General features: G+C 41.9%; 2 protein-coding genes and 1 long non-coding RNA gene across 7 annotated transcripts in view; 2 read left to right on the top strand and 1 right to left on the bottom strand.

Moving 5' to 3' along the window:
* Positions 1-14,646, top strand: part of LOC125978740 (uncharacterized) — a 60,746-nt gene extending 46,100 nt beyond the window's left edge. The window contains exon 6 of the long non-coding RNA XR_011087843.1: positions 14,489-14,646. This is a non-coding gene — a long non-coding RNA (uncharacterized lncRNA). The remainder of the gene's footprint in view (positions 1-14,488) is intronic.
* Positions 9,416-12,399, top strand: LOC125978722 (uncharacterized). The gene is made up of 2 exons (XM_068652641.1): positions 9,416-11,856; positions 11,916-12,399. The coding sequence occupies exons 1-2, from the start codon at positions 9,422-9,424 to the stop codon at positions 12,241-12,243; spliced, it is 2,763 nt and encodes a 920-aa protein (XP_068508742.1). The 5' UTR covers positions 9,416-9,421; the 3' UTR covers positions 12,244-12,399.
* A 2,825-nt stretch (positions 14,647-17,471) lies between the features above and the next one.
* Positions 17,472-21,627, bottom strand: part of fgfr2 (fibroblast growth factor receptor 2) — a 30,573-nt gene continuing 26,417 nt past the window's right edge. For all 5 annotated transcript variants that reach the window (XM_049736309.2, XM_049736312.2, XM_049736310.2 and 2 more), the window contains 3 exons: positions 21,186-21,323; positions 20,645-20,750; positions 17,472-19,067 (listed from right to left, as the gene is read on the bottom strand). In XM_049736309.2, the coding sequence (XP_049592266.1) occupies positions 18,903-19,067; positions 20,645-20,750; positions 21,186-21,323 (409 nt within the window). In that variant the 3' untranslated portion in view covers positions 17,472-18,902. The remainder of the gene's footprint in view (positions 19,068-20,644; positions 20,751-21,185; positions 21,324-21,627) is intronic.

Raw genomic sequence — 21,627 nt, 5'->3', positions numbered from 1 at the left:
TTTGCATCAAAGATTCTTGGAAAACCTACTGCAAAATATTAGTGGATCCTGTCTGTTTCAATTCACAGTTATTTAGTTGTAGTCTGTTCAGCCCGTCACCTATGATATGTTTTGAGTTTCGGCCACTGAGTTCGACACCCTTGATCTAGCTGATCTCTCGTCAGTAGTCAATAAAGGAGCGCAGAGTCTCCTGACAACACCTCTGAGTGACAATGATCGACTGTGCAGGTCAGCAAAATGTTTTTCTCTCCTTCTTTCCTCAACCATTTTCTTTTACAAACTGCCCCCTTCCCCCTCCTGTGCTCTGTTAACATCATCATCATCCAGATACCCTTGACTCATACTGTCACAGATGCAAGGGAGGCCCACGGTTCCGAATGCAGCGTATCCCGGTGCAAGGTCTGCATATCACATACTGGATCTTCAGTTCTGTTTTTGTCACCTGGTTCAGCATGTTTTATATCAGGCTTGAGTCATTTCATGTTATCTGTCCCTACGGACCAGGACACTGACTCCCACAGCATTCATGGCACTCACATACGTATCATTGTTTCATAGTGAATACAAATCCCAAGTGTGATCACTGAGGCTGGCAGGACATTCAGGAATTTCTAAAGGTGGCAAAAAACAATTTCCTCCAATCGGGACACTGTTGATTTGATCTAACTCATTCCAGATGACAGCCTTTTATCAAGATTAAAGCTCTAGTTTCTATGTTGACTGGCACCTTACACTCTTTGTCTTCATTAACACTTCTTCACCTTTTGACCTCTCACATATGGTCACCATCTCTTCGGCTTTGTGAGTTCAGCCGTTACATGACAGTTTGAGATTTCAAGTTCACGTGTTAATGCACGTTGGAACATTGTGAGATAAGGTATTGTCAGTAAATGCTGAGATATATCTGCCACAAAAGGCACAATACCAAGGAATGCAAAGTGAGGCCACACCATTGTACCAATGTCCTCTGACAAGCCCGTGGCAGTGTACACTCCGAAACCTCCAAACACATGCATTACATTTATTTTTGACCTTGAATTTCAGTGCAAAGCATAATGAAAAATGAGCTCTCATGATAGTTTTTCAAAATGCTTTGCATGTATACAATGTGTGAACTTAAAAAAATGACATGATGGTCCACCAGGAGGTCAATAAGTCAAATGAATGAACACTTATACATAGAAATATACATCATACCCATAAAGGCAGCAATATATATGGAAAGGTTGTAAACACAGGAAGCCACATGGAGTTAATTTTTTTTCTTCAGACACCCACATGCTCCCCTCCTCCCCAACACACACGCACACACACACACACACCTATATTCACGGAAAAAGCTGTTTAAAGTAACAGTCCATCAGAAAGTACTCTTGTAAATGTGAGCATATCTGACTTGCTAAATGCACGCCATGTGAGCAGAGCTTGTTTGGATCCCAGTCAGCATACACACGAACGGGTGGGTGGGGGTAGGGGGTTAAGTCTGCGGGTTGCATACTCCCTCATTTTCCCCCACCTTTGCTCCACACATACCAAAAAAACAGTAGCCCTTTTTCCACATAACTCGAATAACTACTGATTAGTATTTCACGCCATATTAAGAACAGAATGAATCTAAAATGCGGTCAGCAGAGCAGCTTACTAAATAGGATTCAAAAAATAACTTTTGTAGAAGAATTTAATGAAAGAATAGTGGTGCTACTTTGTGTTCACATCGTAGTGATTTGAACTAAATTCTTCATCTCTGTATTTTAAATTACAATGCATTCTGACTTTTTTTTTTCCTATTGTGCAGTGGGGGCGGGGTTGATTTTTGTTCTGCTATGTCCTACATACGGAGCAATGATCACAGCAGGTGCTGAAGCTCACTTGCAAGTTCCTGTCTGCCTCCAATCTGTAAATGATTATCCTGTCGTCCATCAACAATACTGCCAAACAATGTCTGTCTTCCCCCATAATACAAAACTTGTGTCTTGACATCTCGAGGCACACAGAGGGATCAATATCACATCATCTATCAACCACTTTATTTTTATGTTAATGACATAATATTACCTCCGTAGTCCTGCTGACCCGTGTCCAACTCGTGCGCTCCCCTCACAAGCCTTCATTGTCTCAAACTTTCTTTGGAACGCCGTCGGGTGACTCCAAGCCCGCTTTGTTTACATTGGAGCTCCGTCAGGGGATCTCTCCAGCCACCAAGCCAGGTGCTTATCTGATGTAACGGACCATTGATCACCTTTTACCCCCACAATGAATCAACCTGCTGTTAGCTGAGTGGCGAATCATCCACTCGGTAACGTTACACTAACCTCATATACGGACGGCAGCTGTAGGTTCATCGGTCCTACCCTTGTTGGTAAAATACGGTAGATAATATGACACGTACTCGCTGTTTGGCCTGGAAATTAAACGGGATGTTGTGTTTCAGTTGAGCTTAAAAATCTTGCAACACTTTGGGTGATATTTTCCCCAACGGAAAGCATTACATCAGGCAATAAACACCTTTCATGGAGCGTATTGTTTAAGAAATTGCACCAACAATGCCAAATCGCCTCATCCTGAGATCCCTCATTAATCTCACTTGTTTGTTCTGGGTGGTAAATATTTATCCACTGCACAAATCTCAGTCAGCATTGCCATATTGCTTTCTTAAGAAGGCATATATGAAATTAAACAATAAAATGATGACAAAGAGTTCAGTCAAGTGGCACCATATGGTCAGTAGTGTGTTGTGAGTTGTGTTCATCCAGTTTCTAAGACCACTTGGCTCTCATTTGTCTTGTGCACCTCCTGACACACAACAGACAACGTTTGTAATTCATCATGACGCTGTCACAAATGAACTGATTTGTTTGGGGTTGTGGAACAACACCCAATGACTTGTGGTGGGAACAATTAAACTCTTAAAACTATAAATATAGTCCATTTTGAATTTCTTCGGCCATTTATTTTAAAACACAGCTGCAGGCTAAACACTCTAAAAGTGTCTATTTTTTTAACCTCTATTTATTGCACATTTCATATACAAAAAAACTCAACAGATATTTCGTTGAAAAAAAAACAAGAATTATAGATGCTGACAAATTTAAGTACCATTTCTGCAGCAAATTATAATGATCCCATACTTCTCTGTGCCACAGCCGCTTATTTTATATTAAAGAGCTCATTATTCTCTTTTCAGTCCATTACTGGTTTCCGACGTAACGGCACCACCAAGTCTGCCTCCATAGATTGTAAGAGGCAGGGGGGGTGGTGAAGACTAAATGTTTCACTGAGCTCCCCTGAACCAGAGCAGATAGTATCGCGCCAAGAGCAGCAGCAGTTAGACCCTGAAACCCAACCACTCTCTCGCCCCCAACTTAATTAGGCCATAATTTTACTGTATGCCACATAGTGGAGACATTGCTGGGGGAGGGAGGCGTGCTGCAACGGTGGTTCCAAAAGGCCCATTAAAACTTTAAATGAGTCTTCCTGGGGTCACATTTAACAAAATGCCGCACATTATTTCAGTGCAGGTCAGCATTCCTGCATGCTTTTTAGAGCCACAAACAAATAACTATTCCCCGCCAATGGATTACGTTAGGACAAATTCTGAATGTGGGAGTTCAGTTAAAATACATTTGGAATCGGAAAATGCAAACGAAGATTACCATCTTATCATTTGCAGAGACCACATCTATTTTGTCGATCACAGAAGGAACAGAGTTCTAAAGTTGAGGAAAACAAGGACAGACCTTGTCTGCATACACAGTTCTGTTTTAATCTGCACCTAAAAAAACACAAACCCAAGCTTCTACACATTCAGGGAAGTCTCAAAATCAAGGCATATTTTTAAACCCCTTATGAATCAGGCTAAACGGAAATCAGCGCAAAAATTATTATTAAAAGCTGTCTTTTGGGCATTTACACAATATTTCTCTTGATGGTGTTATTTTTTTAAACACATTTTCCTAAATCGACAGACAGACCGACCGGCGGACAGATGGATTTGATACATGCAATGTTTTAATGTTTATATAAAATGTATTGAAAAGTATTGCAAATTGAATCCATTAAATTGCATTACTTTTATTATCGTTTTAAAAATAATTAAGACATGAATTTTTTAATAAATTAATTTATTATTAACATTAATGTATGCACCCATTGCAAATAAGATGTTAAGTAAAATTTCTGTGAGTTAACCATTCGCACGTGCACATGTGTTTCTTTATGCATATTAGTGTGTGTTAACACAACATTCTGGTCTATTTTATTGCTGACAGATATTTTGCAACTTTTCTTGCCCCTGAGCCAGAGGAAGACCAAACATCCTCCATCGTAAATTTTTCTGAACACAACCTGGAGAGCGTGCCACAAAGGAAACCATTCACAGTACAAACACCCACACGCTCACACACACACACACGCACGTACACATGCAGGCTCCAGTGACCTGGAGAAACACTCAAATATAAACATCGCACTCACCTAGTCATTCTCACGTAAAATGTACCAAGTGTGTCTTTATACAGTTTGGTGCTGTTGATGATTTATCAAGTACATTTTACGAACCACACAACTTCACAACAGCATCATTTTTATAGAGGCTGACGGTAAATTGTTTGGGATCAGTATTTCTGATCATGACTCCTTTAATTTTCGTTTTTATTGTGGTGTGTTTCAGTCTTTGATGGGAAGGAGTTGAATTAATCTCTGTGGTCTCCCATATTTGCTGCCTTTGGGTTTGGCCAGGTTTGGGAACACAAACAAGCGCTGTGTTTTCTCACACCATGGTATGTGTTTGTTGATATGTGTGAGCTAAAGACAAACAAGCAAAAAAATATATTTGCTTCCTTGGTTGTGCAATACGCTATTTGCACAAGTGTTTGCTTAAGTGGTGGAGGCCCTCCTTGATATTCATTGTTTATTTTTCTTGGGGGAAAGGGGTAATTATTCCAAATAACATTCTAGAAGAGGATGATTTGATGTAAGACTGCGTGAAGGACATACATCCACAATTATATTTGATATTTGTGTCATTAGAAAATTAAAATGCATTTTTGATGAACACGATTAAAATCCTTTTAAACCTTGAACATCTAAAACTTTGAAAATGGGAGAAATGGACTTTAGCATACCAATATTGCATTCCTCCTTATTGCAAATATACATTAGATATATATTTTTAATTTTGTTTGAATTCACACTTTATTTCTGCCTTTGGGTTGTCACTCAGTCCTGTCACCCTAACATATTACCCCCTGCAAATTTATATGTTAAAGTGAAAGTTCCACTGCAGGCCATGGGGAGCCCAAAAGTAAGTTAACTCATTTATTTTTTTCAGTATATACATAGATTATGATGTCAAACTTAAAATCTCAGTTCAGATCTGTTACCTAAATTATTTTTATGGAATTTGTTTATTCTCATAGTGCAAGCTTTTGTTGAGTCACTGTGAAGAGCATAATGTCAACAGGTTCTCATCATACATTACGTAGCTATATGTAAAAACATTTGCTAATTCTAATTCTAACTATGTTCATGGGGGAGTTCTTTTTCATTTGGTATTTTGTTTGACTGCATGGGTAGAAATGGGCATAATTGGTTGTTCACACCATTGTGCACCGTTGTAGCAAATGTAGCTTTTTCCTGACCAATCATGTCGGCATTCTTCATTTGCATTAAAATCAGGGCGGTCGAAGCCCACATCGTACTTAAAACAGGAATAAACTCGCAGGGGTCTGTGCATGACATTGGCAGGTAAATTACAAGATCTTTCCCTGCGGATGACGTAGTCAGCCGCAAATGTAACGAGCGCAATTGCTACCATGCTTCAATTCTTGATCCATTGAAATAATTTCATGGACATGTCAGTTGTTTTAAATAATGAATAATATGTCTTAAAACAAAGAGCAGCTATCACTAAACCAGTTCTTAAGGGAAAAGTTTTGAGGAAAAAAAAATTCCCAGATGAGTTCTGAATCTCTCTCAAGCCCCCTCATTGCGCTGGCAGCCGTGAGGCCTGGGTAGACCGTAAAGGCTTTACAAGGTGACATAACATAAAAAAACGAGAGAAAGAGGGAGATCGTTTTTAAGGAGAGGGAAGGAAAATCTTCCTAATGGGTCAATTTAGCCACCTTTCATCATCTCATATGTGCTGCATCATTTCTTTAAGTTTTCATGAAATGAGTAGTCATTAGCAATGTTAAGTTGTCATGATTGTAAATGTGGGAGTGAATATAGAAGCGTGTGTTTGAAGTTGCGTGGCTAAGATGGTTGGGTGGGCTGGTGAGCCGTTCCCTGTCTGCCATCACCCATGTCCACTTACACACACTCTGGGCCTCAGTGGGAATGAAGAGGGGATTATTGCTGCGACCGACCCTGGAGGGCCATGCACTTAACACTACTGTAAACAACAGGGCCATTTGAGTGGTTCACACCAAGTTGACCCACTCCAAAATCACGAGGTGAAAGGTGGGGGATGCAGTCATTCAGGGTGGTCTCTAGAAGACTAGTGACAGTGGTACCTGACTGAATGTTTACATGCATGTCTCAAGCATTGAGTGTTTCAACCTCACACTTTAGAAAGACTGCTTTATGGGAGTTGTTTTGATTGCTGGATAAGAATATGCTGTTGGAAGAAGAGTGAAAACATCAAAACAGATGGCGTATGTGTTTTGGACAAAATGGCAAATTGCCTGAATGCTAAAACAAAGCCATGTCAATACAGTAGCTGCCATTTCTGTCTCTTCAAAGAATGCTAATGTTTGGTTTGAATCGTACTGTTTGTTCTCTGGAGCAATTAGCAGGATCTGCACTTTTGCACTAGTGTTTTCACTTTTCCCCTTTGATTAAGTTGGGTTTAAGAATACAACAAACTGGCATACAACGGACGTGAGCTTTAGAAACGTTTCTGCGTGACAGAGGGTCATATGAAACAATTTTGCTGCGTATTTTCTTTGGCATGGGTAAGCTTTGGACTGGAGAGGAAAAGGAATTTTTATTTAGTTGCAGGAAAAGGCGATGGGGAAGGGGAGAGAGACTTACTCGATGAAAGCACTCAGAACAATGTGCTTCAAATATTTTCCTTAACACAATAAATGTACTACAATTCACTCAATTCATCATTCAGTCATGATGGAAAACGTTTGATTTAATCCTTTGTGAAGCATTGAAATCATGAATAATCCTTGTAGGAAACTTTACAACCGCTTCTTGCGTAAGACCAAAGCTTGTGTTGTGTTTCTTTTTTGTGTGTGTTTTGGTGTTTTGCCATCATTGGACACGGACCAGAATCTGCTCTTCTTATACTCTGCAAGTTCATCACACAGTGTTAAGATTAAAGTCATTACCAGCCAGTTAGAATTCCTCACTCCATCATTAAGCCTGACTCTAATTAGAGAACAGGCCTGGTGTGGCCGTAGTGATGATGGCACAAATGAAATACGTCCCAGCACACATCCCTGAGGAGCACCACTGTTTAGCACGAGTGGACAATTACCAACATGCCAATAAGTTGTTGATGAGACAGTTATGTAAGTGCCCCAGGGTGGGGGTGTTTTTTTCCTTTCTAGACAATGATTTACCAAAACAATTTGGAAAAGAAAATAATGGTCTTAATTTAGTGCAGTAACTTAGTTGCTGTACTTTACTGAAAATATATCTATCTGCTGGATTACAGTTTTGGATCTATGGGGTCACAGTTGGTGAAGAGAGGCACTAAATCAGGAGTGTCAGGAAGCGCTCTAGTGTCCTCAGGCAATGTTCTCCAGTAAATACTCCCCTTTGCCTTTGCAACAGAGTTAGCATATTAACTTCTAAACATAACATCATATTTGATGATCTTCACTCATTTCATTGTTTTTCTTCTTCTCATCTGCTAATGAACCATACACCATTTCCATGCAAGCTTCTGCTCATGTTTCTTAGAATCTTTTGGCGATTAATGGTATTGCAGTTTTGTCACTTGAAGTAGTCTCATACGAGGGTGTGTATCTGTTATTCTCCCTTGGGGGATGAAAACCCAGACGTGAGACTCCAAAGCTTAGGAATTAGAGCAAAGCATCAGAGGTTTGTTTTCGCAACCCTCTGGTGCGTCTCAGCCCAACTTCACCAACGTGGCCCGGCCTGGTTGAGTGCATCTCACGGAGACTTGCAGGAAGGAGCCGCCACTCCAGATGGTATAGTTCAGCCTCTGCCAGCGTCTGAAGGCCTGGCTGCCGGCCTAGAACCACAACTTCTGACAGACGAAAGCCTCGGGCCCTTCTGAGCCAGCACAAAGCACCTTTTCAGGAGCCCTTGCTGCTTTGCCTCCCTCTTACTGCACAGCTAGGGGCGAAGCACCTCAGGAGGCTGGGATGGAAAATATTCTCCCCAGAAGTGAGCTATGGTTCAACCTCTGCATTCATCAGTTGCCAAGTGAATCGGATATAAAACAGCCCACTTTTACGGTGCATATCTGTACATACATGTGTACATGTGTGTGTTCAATGTAGAGACGACAGGCGCTAACCTGCAAGTGAACCTAATACTCCCACAGTGCCTGAATCAGCAGTGTAGCGCACTTGAACTGTTTGCCTCTGTGCGTGTACAAACTACATCAACCTCAGCACCCTGTACACACCCTCCTTTGTGTTAATTGGAAGAAAAAAAAGATATAATGATGCAATATTTAACATAGCAGGTGGTAGGAACCAAGATTAATGATTTGAGCTCAATGAAAAAAAGTTCTTTGAGGTTAAGTACCTCAGTCTGGGCAAGCCCTCTTGGATATTAAGGCAAGTCATTCAGAAACACGTTTTTTTAATTACTTTTTTACCACTGACAATTGAAAAGGGAAAACAGGAAGGTTGCTTTTACCTGGTTCCAAAAAGTCATCAACACACGAGAGGGAAGCAAGATCACTGGAACTGACTGAAGCAATGAAAATAAGTGAAGCAAAAACAGCCTGGAAAAGAATCAAGAAGAAATTGAAAGCCAATTATGAGGTGGCAAATAGAGTTGGGACAGAGTGGCTGATGCAATACACTAGCGGTTGTATCCGCTGAGAGCGATGCAGGTGGAAAAGCAGGCCTTGTCTTGTTTCAGATCTATCACCTCAATATAGTCATGGGAATCATTTCTTTTGGATTGTGAAAAGTATCTGACACAAAGGTAGGCATTATTTTGAAGGGGACTGTGCCTCAAAAACTCTTGAGTCATATACTTTGACCTGCAAAAAGGTACAGCTACAATAGCACACTTAATCATTTAGCCTGGATCGCACTGTGCCTTCTTGTCTTAGAGACGACCGGAATCATAACCGGTTTGTTTCAGTCATTGTCGTCATGTGGGTTGCAGGCGCTCTGGGGAGGTCACATGATTTGTGGCAATCGTCAACTGTGTCAATTTTACACAATGCGTTCATTGTGAAGGAGCTTCAATAATGGCGCCGCGGATGGCTGCCACGGTGAGTCGCTCTCTGTTTCTTTGTCTTATTTTGTGTGTTTTCTGTGTCTTCTGCTGTCCATCCCGGATCACTTTTACTAGAGAAGCACTGTTAAACATCGGTCAGTCTTCTTCTGGTATTTTCTCTCCTGTTCTCTCTGATTCAGATTGTTTGTCGGAGATTTTAGCCGGAGTGGCGGTGCTATACAAGCTAGCGCGACGGCGGCGACGCGGAAAACGAGCGGGAGCCCTCGTAAAGCTGAGGCAAAGAGGGTTCCGTTCTGCCCTACCGTCAATTCATCTGGCGAATGTCCGCTCCCTGGCGAACAAGATGGACGAACTGCTGCTCCTCACTTCAAGGAACACGGACTTCAGCAGATCCGCCGCGCTGTGTTTTGTTGAGACGTGGCTTAGCGAACGAACCCCCCACCACGCCATGGAGTTAGCTGGGTTTCGGCTAACGCGTGCAGATCGCAGCGCGGAGCTCTCCGGAAAATCAAAGGGAGGTGGTCTCTGTTTCTACATTAATGAACGTTGGTGTACCGATGTCATGGTGTTGAAAGAGTTTTGCAGCCCTCTCCTAGAAACACTTTTCATAAACTGCCGGCCGTTCTATTCACCACGGGAGTTCTCCTCGATCGTCATGGCGGCTGTTTACATCCCACCACACGCACGTGCGAGTGAAGCCACGCAGATGCTGGCTGACCAGGTGACAGATATGGAGAAACTTCTACCAAATTCACTAATCATTGTTCTGGGTGATCTTAACAGGGCGAACCTCACACACGAACTCCCCAGATACAGACAGCACATAACGTGTCCCACCAGAGGGGCACAGACACTGGACCACTGCTACACCGTAATTAAGGATGCATACCACTCTGTGGCTCGTGCAGCTTTAGGACTCTCGGACCACTGTCTAGTTCATCTGGTCCCTGCCTACAGACAGAAACTAAAAACTTCTAAGCCTGTGGTGAGGACTGTCAGGAAGTGGACAGTGGAGTCAAGGCAGGACCTCCAAGCCTGCTTTGACTGCACCGATTGGAGTGTTTTTGATGCTGCAAATTCAGACTTGCATGAACTCACTGACACTGTCACATCATACATCAGTTTTTGTGAGGATCTGTGTGTGCAGACTAAGACCTTCTGCACGTACAACAACGACAAACCTTGGTTTACACCGAACCTTAGGAGGCTGCGCAAAGTCAAGGAGGAGGCCTACAGGAGCGGCGACCGGGACCTGTTCAAGCAGACCAGAAACACACTGAACCGAGAGGTCAGGAAAGCCAGGAGGTGTTACGGGGAGAGCCTGGAGAGACACCTCTCTGCCAATCCTGATCCCTCAACAGTGTGGAAAGGCCTGCAGAGCATCACGGGCTTCAAGAAACGAACCCCCCGTCCTGTGGAGAGCCCAAGGCTCGCTGACCAGCTAAACAGGTTCTACTGCAGGTTTGATCGGTCCTCCCACACAACGGGACCTCCTGCAGCACAATCCACACAATCCACATACTCACCTCCCCCCACAACTGCTCTGTCCACACCTCCATCACCGTGGTCACCGACTCTCTCTCTTGCAGAGGCCGCGCCCGCACTCCAGATTCGCGAGGAGGAAGTGCGCCAGATGTTCCGGAGACAAAAGATCAGGAAGGCACCGGGCCCAGACGGCGTGTCACCTTCCTGCTTGAAAGTCTGCGCTGAGCAGCTGGCGCCCACCTTTGCACGGATCTTCAACCGTTCCCTGGAGCTGTGTGAGGTGCCCTCGTGCTTCAAGAGCTCCACCATCGTTCCAGTGGCCAAGAAGCCCGCCATCACAGGTATGAATGACTATAGACCTGTTGCACTGACATCTGTGGTCATGAAATCTTTCGAGAGGTTAGTACTGAACCACCTGAAGGATGTCACGGGCCCCCTGCTGGACCCCCTCCAGTTCGCCTACCGGGCAAACAGGTCGGTAGATGATGCGGTCAACATGGGACTGCACTACATCCTGCAACACCTGGACACCCCAGGAAAGTACGCCAGGATCCTGTTTGTGGACTTCAGCTCGGCGTTCAACACCATCGCTCCTGACATCCTCCAACAGAAGCTCATCCAGCTTGCGGTGCCTGCCTCCACCTGTCAGTGGATCACCAGCTTCCTGACCAACAGGAGACAGCGTGTGAAGCTGGGGAGCATCACATCTGACACCCTGACCACCAACACTGGAGCCCCTCAGGGATGCGTCCTCTCCCCACTGCTCTTCTCCCTCTACACCAACGATTTCTCCACAAGTGACTCTTCCGTGAAGCTCCTGAAGTATGCAGACGACACCACTCTCATCGGGCTGATCCAGAACGGTGATGAGACTGCGTACAGACAGGAGGTGGAGCGGCTGGTCCACTGGTGCAGCCAAAACCACCTGGACCTGAACCCGCTCAAGACCGTGGAGATGACAGTGGACTTCAGGCGAGTTCCTTCACCACTTTCACCCCTCACTATCCGCAGTAATACTATTCTCTCCACAGACACCTTCAAGTTCCTGGGAACCACAATCTCTCGGGACCTGAAATGGACCGGCCACATAGACTCTGTCCGGAAGAAGGCCCAGCAGAGGCTGTACTTCCTGAGACAGCTCAAGAAGTTCAACCTGCCACGGGAGCTGCTGAAGACCTTCTACACTGCCATCATCCAGTCTGTCCTCTGCACCTCCATCACTGTCTGGTTTGGATCGGCCTCCAAACAAGACAAGCACAGACTGCAACGGACAATAAGGACTGCAGAAAAGATAATTGGAATCAACCTCCCATCTATCCAAGACTTGTACCTGTCCAGGACCAGGAAACGTGCAAGTAACATCTCAACAGACCCTTCGCACCCAGGTTGCAGCCTGTTTGAACTACTCCCCTCCGGACGCCGTTATAGAGCTCTGTACACTAAAACCAGCAGACACAGAGACAGCTTCTTCCCCCAGGCTGTCGCTCTGATGAACTCACACCACTCTTAGAGTCTCAGAGTCATTACTGTGCAATAACATCCCGCTTGCCACACCTTTTTTGTCTACACTGTTTGTACTATGTGTCCTCTCTGCATCCATTGCAGCCTGGTCATCCTAGAAGAGGGACCCTCCCATCTGTGGTCTCTTCTCAAGGTTTCTCATTTCCCCTAGCTGGAGTTTTGAGTTTTTCCTTGCCCTCTTGGGAGTTTAAGATCAGGGGGTGTTTGAGAATATCTTTCGTTCTTCCATGTCCTGAGTGTTGTTGTTAGTCACCTAAATGTTGAACAGAGGCTGTGGTTTACCGAAGTCAAATTCCTTGTTTGGCACGCTCAAACATGGCGAATAAAAAACTCTTGAATCTTGAATCTTGAATTTTGGCATTTATGTGATGAAGGCTTCCAAGATATCCAAGCTTTGCTGTTATGTTTCACTTATACGTTCCTGTCCATTAAAGAAAACTGTGAATTATGACAAGAGGACTTTATCCACTGGTGAACAAATTTCAGCACACAGTCACAACCCAGTTTTCCCACCCATCACCCACAAGCTCTCGTCCAGCACAAGAGAGAGCAGGAACTCCTGGGAGCGTCGCTGTGACGAAATTCTCTCCTGCACAGTTTCAATTAAACATCATTTATGAGAGGTCTTTGCTTTTACAAGTTGGTTTATTGACCTGACTGTGTGTTTATTCATGGCAGTCTGAGTGCAGCAGCCCGAGTGGTTAAGTCCTGTCTCCTGACATGAAGCCAGCCACGACGACAGACTCTTTACTGTCTAAACCAACCTTTCGGTCATCAAGCAGTTAGATTGCACTAGAATTATTTTGGGAGTTTTCTCATCTTTTTAGTCTAAAAATTCTATATATTTTGTCAATTTGTACTTGATATCTTTTAGCACAGTTCAATTGGTCAGATATTATGAAGTCGAATAATACTGCTGCTTTGTGAGAGCTCCGACATGTTTGAGCAATCACCAATAACTTCACTCTGATAACTCAGTATCAGTTTTAAAATATAAAATGTGAAATAATTTATTTTCAGTTAGACATTTTTCAGTCAACAATTCATCTGTTGATTTTTCAAACCCAACCCATTTGAGTCACAGGTTTGATCATTTATCCATGAATTATGAATTACTATTTTTGTTTGTGCAAAAACAAACATTAAACTCATGCTTGACACATTGGCCGGACATCATTCACACAAATGACTTTCAATTACGACATCATCGCTGCAGGACTACCCAAAAGAGAGTGAGCAGGCTGAAGTTGTTGTCATTGGCATTACTGTGCAGGGAACATTATGAGTAAGCTCATTTATAAGACACACCCGGACCTGTTAAACATGCTATGAAACCTTGTGTGTCATATCGTAATGGATCAGCACTCATAATGAGTGCAGTAAAATCTCGAGGCACATTATTAGCGACTGATCAAGTCAGCACAAAAGCAATCTAAAGACTGCCTGAATTTTCACTGCAAGTCCTGGCAGAGCTGTTTGGATTGTTATCTTCCTCCAAACAATTTAGTTCTCCCTCTTCCTTTCCCAATGATTACGCACACCAAGTGCTCTTACCTCAGACCTTCAGACATAGTACAGTCAGTTTATAAACTTACTCAAAATGGGACGTGTTAGCCACAACTGCAAATGTTTAGAAGATCCCAAAGGCCAACAAAGCTTATTCACCCTTACTCACATATGCACATCAGTCCCAAACACAAACATCCAGTCGACTTGGTAATCCTTCCATGCCGAACCAGACATGGAGCCTTCCCAGTGAATAATCAAACACAAGCACACCAGTCCCTCACACTCTGACCTTGTGCTGAACCATTCATTATCTGCTACCTAATGCAAAAGGAGGACTGAGGAGTGTGCAGTTTGATTCCACATCCAAAGTGTTCTGAAAACTCTACTCTGGATGGAAATTAGTATTTGAGCATATATTATTATTATGTTTCTGGTTATTAACAAATATTTGGTTCGCGTGTGAGTAGAGACTCAGGTTTAGGATTAAATTGGTGGTGTCACTCGGCACTTTTGCTTTAATGAAACTTTCCCTTTGTCTCCATCACACTAAAGCTCACCCCATCTCCCTCTCCAGGTTTGGTGGGGTCTTATCTCCAGTGGATATATTTGGCTTTACACAAAGCCTTGTGTTGACATTCCAGAGGACCGAAATTTGCGCAAACACACCAGGCCCTAGCAGATGGCTGTTCAAGGGAGGACGAGGCAAGGATTGAAGGACACGGGTTATGAAGAACAGGAAGAAACAGCACAACGACCTTAGCCACCGAAATGTCAAAGTATCCATGCAGGCCTCGAGTTTAACAAACCCTTTATTCTGTCAAACTTTGCTTGATTGTCAACAAAATACCAAACCATACGTAATAATAACGTATTTCAGCTACTGCGCCACAAGTCACCCAAAACTAATATTTGGGGATCAAAGGTTAATCTTGCCAGCATATGGAGCCAAAACCTCTTCAAATAAAAAAGTAATTTAAGGCTTTGAGTGACCGTGGAGGGTCATGTTTATTAGATTAGGTCAAGAAAAATATCACTGCTCACTGAGTCCTTGGGAATTTGAGCAGGGAGGAAAACAACAAGAAGGCATCCAGACAGCAAGATAATGCTAGTAACAAATACTTCAACAAATTCTGCCACTTTATTTTTAGCATTACCAATATAGTACAATATCTAAATCGAAAATGTAGGTGTTATTCATTTATATAATATTTAGAATCAAGGTACTGGGTTTGAATCCCAGCTTCTACCTTGTATGGAGGTGTGAATGTGATGCTTTCTGTTCACCATGAAGTTGGCTAGAACATGGTAAACATTCCATAATGTGGTATCTGACAGATGCAACATTAATTCAAGTGGCTTTTTGTCACAATCAATCTATTTCTGATCTATATACCAGTATTTGATTTATAAAAAAAAAAAAAAAAAACGTATTTACACAGAAATACTTGCATTTGTTTGCATATGCAGCGAGGTTCCAATTCTAAAAGTACATTTAGGTATATGGTATATACGATTCCTTGAACGATTGGTTTGAACGAATCTTTTGAGTGATCAGTTCACTTAAAAGAACTGGAATCACTAGTTGCTGTGTGCTTTTAGTAACAGTAACACTATGACGGCTGTGGTGCGTTTTCGTTTCAGAGCATGTAGTTCAACGGGAGAACCTGGATTGTTCATTTTTCACCAACATAAAATACACAGTCAAGTCGAGACACCTCGACTGTGATAGCCACTCAGCCGCTGTCAGAACAGGAAAGCGTCTTTAAAAGTGACTTTGTTCTTCATGTCGCAATATTTTATAGAGCTAGTCTAAAACAGTAAATAAAGTCATATTGATTCTTTTGGATTTTGATCACAATCACTTTCAATAGTTTATTCCTTACGCTGTCTAAAACCTTTTTCCAAAAACGGTCACTTTCATTTACAAAAGAAATACAATTTAAAGAATATTTAGTATTTATTTTTATTCAATTATTCGACTCTCCATACATATATAGGAATAGAACTTTACGTCTTTTGTTGTAATATAACTGATTTTAATATATAAACTGGTGTAACACTTAACAGATTTTTGTTGGTGCGAGATTTTTAACAATGAAAAGGTGTGCCGTGAATGAAAAAAGGTTGGGAAACACTGCTCTATATGTCCCCATCGTTTGCACTTCAAATGTGGATGGATAGCCACATTTGCCTGCCTTTCCTTCCACCCCACTTGAAGGAGGGCTAAGGTAGTTTATCTTGATCCTTTGCTTCATTTTTACATTTTGCCCCCCTTCAATCCTCAAGGGCTTTCTTATTCTCCCTTTATTCAATGGAAGCATTCCTCTTAAGGAATGCCTTTACAGGGAAGTTTCCCTCCAAGCTCTTTTCAGGTTTCCGGAGACATGAGGAGGCACGTCCAGAGGAAGACCTGTAACTAGTTTGTATGTGCTTTTCTTCTGGGGGTCACACCTGGTGATAGGACGGATGATTTGAGTGTTGATGTTTTACTCATGAGAATGTTTCCTACTTACACACTTGCTGTACACACAAACAATTAGACTATAACCTTTACACCAGTGGTCAAACTCAAGGCCCTATGGCCAAAACTGGCTCTGGTTTTAAATCAGTGTACAACTGCAAAGTATGGTACTGAAAGTTGTTTGTAGTCTTGACTCTCAAAAACAATGAGATAATGGGGTAAATTACAACAATAACTTGGAACATAATTATTCTGTTTTGAATTGGTCAGAATGTTGATCAAAACTGAAAAAGTTGAACTGTTGAAATGGTGTGGTGGTTCATGGGCCTGTTGTGCTACTGTATATTTTTACAGGAGACGGTGCTACCAATGCCAGCTACGCTAACCAATAAATCAGTTTTGATTAACTTTAATGAATGCAGATAAATCAAGATTCACTCTGTAGAATTAAATCTGTTCTGATACCAAAAACAAAAAACAACTAAATTAGTCAGCTAATCAAATGATGGCAGATTAGGACACAGTTACACGATGAGTTCTGTCTTCATTAATGGAATTGCTTTGACCACTTGCATCGATTCCCCCTCCAACCCGATTATATTGATTATTTTGTTGTGCTGTGATTTTCATTAAATCATGAGACTCACCCTAAAAGATCATTTACGTGAGATTCACATTTTAAGATAAGTCTTATTCCATTAAGAAAAGTAGTCGGGATACAGAAAAACAAACCATCCTTCCAGTTTGGCCAGAAGCTAAAGAGTGGAGGAAATTCCCTTCTATTGTGTATGTAAGAAGAGAATCAAAGCACACACGTAAAATGTGTAGTTTTGTCCCATGCACAAGATGCTGATATTTTTTATATTTTTTGCGCTATTCTTTAGTTATTTATTTTTAATCACAGATAGAATACATAAAAATGCTTTTATTATTATTACTGCTATTATTAATTTTTTAAATATTTTTTTTAAATGTAGGTATCATCCTCTGCCACTCTCTAATTATCAAATATCAAACAAAATCACTAAAATGACTTCTGAAATCATCACAGGTTTTTGAATAGCTGTACTGGTACAAACAAATACACAAAGGTGGATGCGGTTTTAATTATTTATTTGCAAATGTGACAGGTACATCTGCAACAGAACAGCTTAATGTTGGTCCAAAAGAAAATAAAACCACATTGATTTTATATTTCTTAAGTGTTTGATTGTGTCAAGGTAAGTTGGGTTCTAAGTTGAATCTAAAAAAAGGCAGCGGATAATTAGTGTGTCTTTACACTTGGAGCAGTCAATTCAGAAAAAAACTTCACTTCCTAAAGTAAAGCTAAGAAAGGCTTAAAGGTCTGGATAGAGAATGCCATCAAGGTCTACATAAGAAAAGAATTAGCTTGCTATAAAATGTACAAATTTTCAAAAATTTAACTTAATATTCACATTCATATATAAAACTTAGAAAACATGGTTCTGTCAAACCCACTAAAAATAAGCCATTTATCCCCATTACTGCAGAGAGATCATTTTTAAATTACCATACATTTCAAGGATTACTTAGATATTATCTTCATTATTAATAACATCATATTGAGTTTGTTCTTTCTCCAGACTTACTCATTAATACAAACATCACAAGTCAATAAATTAACATGCAACCTCAGTCCCTGAAAGCCAATACTTAACCATGTGTTACTACTGAGTGAGTGTGAGACAGTTTTTTTTTTTTTTTTTTTTTTAGGTTTGTGTGTGTGAGTGTGTTTGTGTGTGTTTCGTGAGTCGAGGCTATGTGCAAACCTGCCTATTGCTCCAAGTTGGGTGGAGGGGAGTAGTGTGAGGTGGGGTAAGTACCTTTTTATTTTTGAGTCCATACAAAAAATAATTCAATGTAAATATATAATATATATTTATACATATTTGAAGATATTTACAAATATACCCAGAACTACACATTATAGTGTATTTTTTTTCTCTAGAATAATTGGAAGAGAGAAGTGAAAAAGAAAGGCATCAATATTACAAAATAAACAGGAAAGCAGTTTCTACGTGTGCTCTCCTCTTCCTCGCATTTGTTAGTCAAATCTTGGTCCTTTTCCTATTTTTACTCCTCTTCTTAAAGTTTATATTGGTCCATACATTCCTCCGTGAGTAAATAAACGTCTTGGAATGCCAGCCACTGGAATGGGGTCTCCAAAAATTGTACATACCAAACCTCTGTGTACACATATATATTTAAAGATGTCTCTGATAGTGTGAAAAAACGAGAAATAAGGGCCCTGGAGAATGTCACCTAATCCCTTCTAAAAAAGCTCAGCTTGTGTCGGGCCCCTATCCTCTTCTTAAGACACGGGGTCACGTAGGATGTAGTGCATGCAATTGGCAGTGCAATGGCACTGCTGCCAGCCTGGTCCCAAAAGGGTCCATAAGTCAGCCAGAAGCCAGAAGAGTGGACAAAATGGGGCGGGCTAGAAAGCTGGAAGAATTTCAGAAGAGGTGTCTTTGCTGGGTGGGAATTGGGTTTTCAGGCAGGGAGCTCATGTTTTGACATTGCCATTGATGTGCTGATACTTGGGGAGACACGGCTCATCCGGTAAGGGCTCGGGTGAGAAGACAGAGTCATCGCCAGAGGAGCAGGAGCTGCGAGTGTCGGGGAAGATTGGAGAATACTGCTCTGTGGGGGTACACAGGTCCAGATACTCCTGTAGGCACAGATGTTGGGACATTGTTGTTTTACAAAAGTGACATGCTCAATTTGGTAAAACAGTAATATATTTTTTCAAAACATGATGGAATAGAATATTTAAAAAAAATTAGACGGGATTCATTAGCTGAAGTTGTTGTTGTATTTTTGAGTTGGATGTGACCCACACAGCAAGTGACGACTCGTAAATTGGGGAAAATATTGGCTCAACCGGTTTAAGATTCCTTTTGGACCTGCTTATACAATAATGACCAAAAACCTGTGTTTCTAAACAGTGAAGACAATTATAATAGTATATTTGATTTTGACACATTTGTGTAAGAATGTCATTGCAAAATGACAACTGTGCTGTTTACCTATCAATGTGTTTTCAAGACCTATTGCAAACACAATCCAATACCCCCCAAAATTATACCTTATTGTCCATCCATCCATTTCCTGTACTGGGCGTGCTGAACTGGTTGCCAGCCAATCGCAGGGCACACAGTGACAAACAACCATCCACACTCGCACTCACACCTACGGGCAATTTGGAATGCTCAATCGGCCTACCCACATGTTTTGGGAAGTGGGAGGAAAACAGAGTTCCAGGGGAAAACCCACGCAGGCATGGGGAGAACATGCAAACTCCACACAGGGAGCGCCGGAGGTGGAATCGAACCCGCACCCTGCACTGTGAGCCGAATGTGCGAACCAGTGCCCCACCGAAAACTTATTGTATTGAATTCTTTTTTTACATGTTTACGTGGCCAAATGATGCATACATTTCAATTGAAATAGCATTATTGAAAAAGAGCTCTTCATTTAGTTGTGAAAAGCTTGTGTGTTCCTTGTTTTTCCACAACGGTTTCTGGGTCTGCTTGTGAAAGCGACGATTTATTGTGGTTTTCTAGAAAAGCGTGCTGGCTTACATTTTCTTAGCTCAAAAAGAGAAGGCTCGCATTCCAAAAGACCTCCACATCTGCCAATGGTTTAGGGCAGAAAGAAGAGTGGGTGGGGGTGGGGGGTTTATTACGTTTCAAAAGTTCAAAATGAAAGTTGGGCTTTTTTGGCTTCAATTCGTGGAGTTCCAGAGCTGAGATTAGTTTTGACAGCTTTCCATCTCCTCTGCTCAGCTAGCAGATACCACAAAAGAGAGAGAAGGGAATGGCTTTCGCTATAGGAAGCATGGTCGTGAAGATCAGTCAAATTTACGGGGCCTTGGTGGGCCTGGATCAAAGAATGTAGACATTTTTGTGTGTGCGTGTCGACGGGGTCTTGGCGTGCCTGGATCAAATCATGTAGACAATTTTTGTGTGTGCGTGTGGTGGTGGTGGGTGTCATGATTAATACTTTGTAGCCGGGTTATGCTTTCAGAAAAAATTTGCTGAACCTCGCATGCACTGGCGAGTGTACGGTTTGACTTGGATCAGAACTCATGTTACGCTGTGTAGGAACGTATCATATTATTCCATTTTATTTTGACAAAAGGTCAACTTCCATTTGCCAGGAAACCATAACATTAGCGCTGTGCAGTTTCAAACCACCCTGAATTATTCCAGGAACTTTATGGAAAACCACCGATGCTGCACTAACCTCATTGGTGCTGAGGGTGAGAATGCGATCCAGATCCTCAACAAGCTGCTTGAAGGTTGGTCGATGGGATGAGATGGCGTGCCAGCAGTCTTTCATCATCATATAGCTGAGAGACACAAAGTCAAAGTTGGTGTATTCAATGAAGCGCGTGAAACCCAAAACAATTTGAGGATATCATTGGGCTATTTAATACCATCATTCTTTTCTTCCCCATCTTTTTATTTCAAAATCTGCCACTCAATGTAACGTATCAGACTTATGGGCTTTCCACAACCAACGTAAATACAGTAAAAAGGTTGCTGAAACATAAATTATTTCTGTACCCTTTGCTTTCACTCTAGCAATTTCCAGCTACCCGTACAAAGCAGCGCCATTGTGTTGTGAGTGAAAGACAGACACTGATAGCAGCCAATGTCAGCTGTGTGACAGAGGACACTGACAGAATGGACCCGGGGAGACGGAGTAGGCCCCAAGTCATGGATCTGATGGGGCATCATAATGTGCTCGTTTCTATTCGGACATGTGAACGATCGAGGCTTACAGCTCATTGGTGCAGTTGCCGGGCTTGTCCATGCGATGGCCCTCTTTGAGCAACTTGAAGAGCTCTTCCACAGGGATGCCAGGGTATGGAGAGCCCCCTAAGGTGAAGATCTCCCACATAAGCACCCCAAATGACCACCTGTTAAGGAAGAACAACACAGGCACAATAAACAACTGCGGCACACAAGATTCACCTGAAGCATTAGACAATGTCGAAGAATTTGCCAGGCCCATACAGAGAGCTTTGAAATCGGAAACAAAGGCATACTCATTCTACGCCGATGTTATTTTAGAATCAAGGGTGTCAAACTCATTTTTGGAGCCAGGGATTCCCACAGAGAGCTGAATGTGAAAATCATATAAATGTATGATCATGATAATAAAAATAAGTGCTTGAAAATGGTTTGAAATTATTTTTAAAAATTCAGCAACCTTTTTGAACA

This window comes from Syngnathus scovelli, chromosome 12, assembly GCF_024217435.2.
Source record: "Syngnathus scovelli strain Florida chromosome 12, RoL_Ssco_1.2, whole genome shotgun sequence".
Classification (NCBI taxonomy): Eukaryota; Metazoa; Chordata; class Actinopteri; order Syngnathiformes; family Syngnathidae; genus Syngnathus; species Syngnathus scovelli.
This window is presented reverse-complemented; position numbering and strand designations above follow the sequence as displayed.